Raw genomic sequence first — 7,114 nt, forward strand, 5'->3', positions numbered from 1 at the left:
TGATTGTCGCCGCCCCGATTTTTCTCCCTTGGGCACGTGTGACTGTGTAGCCTTAAAATAGACCTTAAAAGCTCAAGGAAAGTAGCGGAAAAAGGTTTATGTCGCCTTCTTCAGGTCCCTTCAAATTGTTTAATAAAGTTCCCTGCCAGAATTTACACATCTAAAGCTATTCTGCCTGCATTAATGCAACCCGTCCTAGGTGAAGGTGCTCCACACCTGACAATTAGACAGTAGAAGCTGGAAACAGAGAGAACTAAGAGGAAGATATTTTTTCTTACAGAAAATCATGATGTGAATTTACTGCTGTGAAACCCAGAGCATAGCAGTGTCTGATAAGCAGAGCAGGTGTCTCACAGGCAACAGCAGAAAAGGTTTCTCCTCCTTCCCTCTCTAGCCACGGGTCTAGTCTAGACAGATTATTACACCTACCAGTTCACCACAATCTCTCAGCACTTTCCAACCACTCATTTCTATCAGCTGCGACCCCACTGAAGAATTGTCTGCAGTGGAGTGTTTTGGTTTGGAATCTCAGAAACACTGAACAATGATTTCCTCTAAGCACCAGAGAACAGCTCTTCGATGGCTCATTCAAACTAGATGCAAGGATAGTTACCAAAACAATCTCTGAGAACCAGAATGAGGCCACCAAAGACCACTGGAGCCTCTGGGTTGTTATTCAGAGATTGATTAGAGCTTTTGACAGTCTTAACATGGGATAGAACAGAGACAATTCAGCAGTGAAACCCTTCTGACTGATCTAATTGTTGTAGCCTTCCCTTTCTTAAGAGATTTATCTATGCATACCAACACGGTCTGAATTTGTCTGGCTATGCACCCTCCTTTCAGCTGCAGCAATAGGTGAAAGGGAGGCTATCTTTTATCTCTTTAGTCTAATCCCAGAGGTAAAGTATCATTAGCCGTCCTTCCTTTAGCTAACCTGAAGCACCTATATTGCCACCGCTGCTGCTTTGACCTTTGTGATATGCTTCCAAGGACTGCAGAGAGGTAAGAAATCAGATGATCTTCAGGCTCTTAGTACTGAGTTTCATCTAGTATAACATTTAACTGTTATGACTCCTGGAGTTAGCTCCCTGATTGGTTCGTATTTGGAATAGTATCCAGGAAATATTGTCTAATGTCCAGTCCCGTATATGCTGTGGATGAAAATGGGCTTTCAGCTACTTGGAGAGAGAGCTTGTGACTTGCCTCCAAAAAGCTGGATTTTCAGTCCAAGAAAGCATTTTTGTAGAGCCAACCACTCAGTGAAGGTTCAAGTAAATCACATTTCCAAGAAACAGTGGATGAAGAGCAGAATCAAAATTGAAGGCACAAAATCTCCTTCCAATTTCTACAGCAATATTCCTAGATATTACCTGCAGTATCAGAGAGGGAGATCTTCCAGTAGTGGAGTCTTAAAATAGTGTTAAAAATCAATATCCAAATAGCTTTGATCAATGCCTTAGAAACTCTCAGCAGCATTCCCTGTTTCCACTCAAAGTCAGCAGTGAGCAGGGCCAGGGAAAGGTTCTTCCTGTGAAGCATGGCTCTAGGGGTCAAGAAAGGACACTGCGATATAACGGGTTCCTTTGGTGGTTGGAAGACCTTCATGATAGTGGGTCAGGCGTCCTGGATGCATAAGGGTCCACCCTTTCCGTGGAGCTCGAATGGAGCAATTGTAGCGCAGGAACCGGCAGCCTCCTCCCTGACGGAAACAAAACAAGAGACAGATCAGCCTGGTAAAAGCATCTCAGGGAAAGGGTCTCTGCCTTCTCCTGGCAGTCTTTCTGAAAGTGTGAGAAGGTGCTTGGGGAATCTCCTATGTTCTGATGCATTCAAAAACCTTCTACTCTAGCCCAGCTATTAATTGCAATCCTTAGTGTGAAGAAGACAGGTAGGGATAAGGAAAGGGTTTTCAGCTGCCTGGACTGCTCAAGAGACTGTACTGAATCCTTGACACACTGGCTCACACTTACCTCATAGTCTATTCCAACTCGGTTCAGAGCAATGTTAATGGTAAAGGTGGAAGCATCATGATGGGGCATTAAAGAGGGCTGCTCATCAGGTTTGTAGCGAACTACAAAGGCTAGCTCAAACTGAGTCTGCGGGAGAGAAGAACAAAGTGCACGTTTGTTACAGGGCTATAGTAGTCCATGGCTACTGAGCTGCAGAGCAGGGTGTAATAATTAAATTGCATCCCACTGCTAAGAGAGAAAGGCAACAGGAAGGCAGAAGAATGTCATTGGGAAATTGTTTATTTCCTGATACATATACTTATGTCATACTCCAGGGTCAGTGCCTCCATACTGGGAAATAGTACGCATATTGCTAGAGGATTCTAGCAGTCTTTTCACAAAGTTGCAACTGGAGGAGGTGCTGAGGTGACCACAAGTTTTGATGCTAAGGTATACATACCTTGGTGTAGTATCCTGGGTACAGTTTCTCTGTGATGGGTGCAATATAGTCCAGAAGAAACTTATACCATTCTCTTTCAAAGCCAATTTGGTTCATGTGTATGTCTATAGTTGGGACATTCTCATAACCTCCTTGTATTCTGCTGTCCTGAAATAGAATCATGAGAATACCCATGAGGATGGGAACCTTGGACTTCAGGAATGAAAAGCACTTGTTTCTGGTAACTACAAATAAAGATGATGTTTATTTATCAGAATTTCCAGGATGGAAAACTCATTTCAAATAATAATTAAACCCTAAGGTAAAGAATATCACCATCAGAAAGGCTGAGCACTGTAGCTTCAGGGAACACTAAAGAGGACTCAGAAAATTTAATTCACGTTCAAGAACAAGGGCAAAAATCACAGAGTTAATTGGGAACAAAATTAGAGTATTGCCTCCAGTTTCCTGGCTTAACTGTGGGATCTAATGCCTTCCTAAAGGAGGCATTGCTGCCACCAAACAGGCATGGATAATGGTGTGATCCAGAAATCAAAAAGCTCCTGCTTTTTCTTACCGTGTTGTCACCCGTGGACCACTGGCCATAATGTTCCATTTCTTCCACCAGCTCATCACAGGCAGTGTCAGTGAATATGGGGAACCAGTAAACATCTGGGCAGGGCTGCAGAAAGTAGACAGGTGAGAACAGCAGAAGCAAGGACAGGTGCTTGAAGCAAACACAGTAAGACTAAACTGACTGTAGATTGAGTCAGTTTAAGTGGAAAATAACTAAAATATTGAGGATAGAAATTTGTTTTCTGATTTATGTGCCCCGCTTCCACTTAAGAGAGCTGGAAATGTACTGGTAGAAATTATTTGGCTCTAAAAATGCTTTCAAGGTTATGTTTCCTCTTGATTTGAAAGACTACAAGGTCATGCTGAACAGCTTATTCCTGAGAATGACAATAGTGATGATACAAGCACTGTTCTGATGCTAATCTCCCATTCTGGTGGATAAAAGAGATGTTTTCTTACCATTTCTACCAATTTCCCTTTCAGTGCTGCTGTGTAGTTTTCATGGATGTATTTTTCTCTCCAGTCCTGCAGTTAAAAGATAAGCAAACCAGTCATTTCTGTGGAGCCGGGTTAAAGTGGCACTGAATGGCCAGGCACTCATGCGGCGGTGTTTCACAGGCTTTCAAGATCCAGGTGTTATGAATCACATAAACACCCTCTCTTCAAATTCTGTGACTACACTCCTCATCCCACCTGAGAGACATCATTATTACAAAGCCTGGACCTTCCTTATTGTTGAAGCTAGTCATTGAATCTTCACATGCCACATTGCTAAGCCTTCTGAGTATGCAGGTTATCTCACCTCAGGATTGCTGAATATTTGCCAGAGGTCATTGTGGAGGTGAGTTGTCTGATAATTCTCCAGGGACAGTATGTGTCCAAACTGATGCCGATTTGTCAGGTACATAAAGACTCCCTGCAGGACAGAGGGAAACAATCAAGGTTTCTTTCCAGGCCTCACATTACTGTAAGCCACTGTGAAATATAAGCACTGGACAGTTCCCCAGCAATGATAGCTCTGCCCAAGCTGTTCATTTATTCATTCTTTCTCCTGTGGCCCTTCAGTTTAATTTCCACCTGGATATGAGGAACTTTGAAAGGTTATAGCTGGAGCCAGTTATTCTGTGCCTCTTGTCAGCCAGAGTTGAAAGCAGAGCAGCTACTGTGAGATTAGGTTCTTCCTTCTTACCCTGTCAACCCCATTTAGAACAGCCCTGAACAGGCCCAAGAACAAAAATGTTACCCACATTTAGTGGTCCCTGGCTCTGTGTGTTTTCACAGCAAGATAGAAATTCCACGCTGTTCCAAGCCTGCAAGGTATTGAGTAATGCCAGTTCATCGTGTCCCATGCCCCAGCAAAGCTGAATGCCTTGAAAGTACTTAATCTTGTCACCTCCACTCTGGCATGCAGTTTGCCCTTGCCAGCCTCTCTCTCCTTGACTGACCTGATTCCGAATGTTATGGCAGAAAGCCATGTCAGCATCCAGCTTGCCACTGTGGAAGAGATCTCCTTGGTGAAGCTCCGATCGCAGAGCCTTGGCTTTAACCATGTAAACGCTGCTGATGTAGGGAACATTCCAAAGCCCGCTGAAACAGAGTGGTAGGAGAGTAAGACTTGAAATACCATTAAGACAGAAACTGCTGGACTTGATGGGATGGCAGGCAGCACTGCAGTATCATCAGCCAGACTTGCCTAAATGAGACAACTCAGAACAGTAGGGAGAAACCATACCAATAGAAATTGTCATTCCAGAAAAAATCACTTGCACAGAGCTTTTAAGCTGCACAAATGCTGGTCCACTGTGAAAGCAATTAATTGCTACTGTGTTTTTGCTAGGGACATAATTAATGGCTTGAATCTCTTCCCAGAGAGATCAACATATTTTTTTCCAGTGATTTAAAAAAACTGAACCAGCCAAAAGTGCATAAGCTGATTTCCAGCATTTATCGCACATATAATGGCCTAAAAAACCAAAGAGGGCCCCTCAAGAACATGAATGAACCAACAGTTATATTTTGTGAATCTTCCATTCAAGGATCACCTGGTATTTTATGAAGACTATCTGGTAAAGATTAAACAGCATTTTACAGGATTTTAAGTATCACACTAACTATATTCCACAGGTGGGAAAACAGGACATGAGTAAGACGAAGTGATTTCAACAGAGTCAGGACTCTCAAACCCTTACTCTGATCATAAGAAAATCTTCCCTAAGTATGTTATGGTCTCTGCTCAGGGGAGAACAGAGAGCACCTTCCAAATGGGAGTACAGACTTCTTTTCTATACATAATGACAGTTGGGTTATCTGGTTCCTTGACATTAGCTGGTTTGATGACAACGTGCTGCAGCAAGCTTTACATTTGAGGGATTATATCAGTGAGAAACTCTCTTTGCATACTCACACCCTCCGCCTTTGAACAATATCCACATAATCTTCTGAGCGGGCATAGTATCCATCAGGGCTCAGCGCTCCCCAGAAATTTGACCACAACTTCTCATGACGGCTTACCAGCGGGGCAATCACCAGCCTGTGAGCACAAAAGAAAAAAGAATTGCAGGATAGCAATTATTACCACAGGAAGAAAAGGAAAAGATTTACAAACCACAGGACCGTAAGAATTAGACTCTCCCTTACTTACAGAGTTGCTGCTTTTGTTAACTCTGTTGGAATAAAATTCCACAAACAAAAGGGCAAATATGGTCGCAATCTCCTATCTAACTGTTCCTTGCAGGAGCTCTCTTGGAATCCAATTTGTCCTAGCGACTATATAAAGACAAAACTAGGGATGATTTACATCCACTGCCTAAAATCCAGGGATTACAACTACAGTAAAAATAAGACCAAATAAGAGGTTTGTCTAACATTCCATCTCTGACACAGCTCTCCTAATGCCTTACACATCTCAGTGATAAAAGAGCTCACTGTATTCCTTGTGTGAAAGATGACCAGTAAGGATTGCTCAGACCAAAGAACTTACTTGTTCTGTTCAATCAGGATCCTTAGAGTCTCTGTGTTCTTCAGAACTATCTCAGCATCCAGGCTAAAGTAATACTCACAGTCAGGGTCCTTTCTGCATAAATCCCTATAGCCAGAGAATGAGAAAAGTCACATCAAAATCCTCCTAGAACAGACCAAGACAAGGGACAGAACACCAGGAATTCCCTCACCTTGTAGACTACAGGTCGTCTTCTGGATGCTCAGAAAAGTTCAGTTTAACGTTAACAACTCAGAAGGCTAGCATAGTACGAGCACATCAGATTCAGTATCCAATAGCAGACGCTAAGACTCAGCCAAAATCAACATTTAGCAACTGTTTCCCCAGCACAAACTGAAGAGGTTCCCATTTACGGTTGGCCCAAATCCAGACCCGAGCTCAAACTCACACCTCCTGATCACAGACAGGAAGATACTCTGCCACGAGCTCTTAGTTCCACTACTACACTCCTCTTCAGAGATATAGGGGCATATTCTCTGTGATCTATGACTGGGCACATAGACTGCTTGATAAGGGTGGGAGGTACAGGGCTATCCTTCTAACAGAGCAAAGAACCTGTGAGAACTTGGTTTCTGAAATTGGAGAAAGGGAGCTGGTATCGGGGCTGATTTTTTTCCAATACATAATGGGCATGGGGAGTTAATGCTATAAAAATAGAAAGAAGAGGGTGACTGAAAGAAGAGAAGCATCCACTTGACAGTGATGATACTCGGGAAAACTGGACTGCCTTGGTTTGGACACAGGTTAACTCTGCTAACCATCATGTACGGCCTCTTCACTTACATGCCCAAGTTACGTGCCTCAGCATTCTCCACCTCATCATCTGGTCCAATCACTTTGATGGCGAGATATTCTTTGCCATGCTCTTTAACAAAAGAGTCCACCTGCATCAAGTGATGTTGCTCCTATACCAAAGGAAAAATGAGGAAAAACGGATGAGATGGGCTCATCCCAGGCTGCTCAACATCCTGTTCTTGAAAATGCCAAACCAGATGACCAAACCATTCTTCCCACTCTCACTTCTTTACAGTTGGATGGAGCCATCTTATAGGTGTCACTGCAGGTAAGCCCTGGGATAACAGAGCCTGGAAGTCTAGCGAAAAGTTGCGAAGGTGCCTACAGTACAGGAGGAGGTATACATTTTCCCTA

The 7,114-nt window shown here is 43.2% G+C and overlaps 1 protein-coding gene across 1 annotated transcript in view; it reads right to left on the minus strand.

The window, feature by feature from the left end:
• Positions 1 to 901: 901 nt before the first annotated feature.
• PLOD1 (procollagen-lysine, 2-oxoglutarate 5-dioxygenase 1) overlaps positions 902 to 7,114 on the minus strand; it is a gene marked incomplete at its 5' end in the record, with an annotated part of 8,239 nt that continues 2,026 nt past the window's right edge. Inside the window, 10 exons of the mRNA XM_010289693.1 lie at positions 902 to 1,702; positions 1,974 to 2,099; positions 2,413 to 2,559; positions 2,969 to 3,073; positions 3,427 to 3,492; positions 3,770 to 3,883; positions 4,413 to 4,554; positions 5,372 to 5,497; positions 5,948 to 6,052; positions 6,749 to 6,870. Of these exons, the coding sequence (XP_010287995.1) occupies positions 1,547 to 1,702; positions 1,974 to 2,099; positions 2,413 to 2,559; positions 2,969 to 3,073; positions 3,427 to 3,492; positions 3,770 to 3,883; positions 4,413 to 4,554; positions 5,372 to 5,497; positions 5,948 to 6,052; positions 6,749 to 6,870 (1,209 nt within the window). The remainder of the gene's footprint in view (positions 1,703 to 1,973; positions 2,100 to 2,412; positions 2,560 to 2,968; positions 3,074 to 3,426; positions 3,493 to 3,769; positions 3,884 to 4,412; positions 4,555 to 5,371; positions 5,498 to 5,947; positions 6,053 to 6,748; positions 6,871 to 7,114) is intronic.

The sequence above is a fragment of the Phaethon lepturus genome, unplaced genomic scaffold, assembly GCF_000687285.1.
Source record: "Phaethon lepturus isolate BGI_N335 unplaced genomic scaffold, ASM68728v1 scaffold39776, whole genome shotgun sequence".
Lineage (NCBI taxonomy): Eukaryota > Metazoa > Chordata > Aves > Phaethontiformes > Phaethontidae > Phaethon > Phaethon lepturus.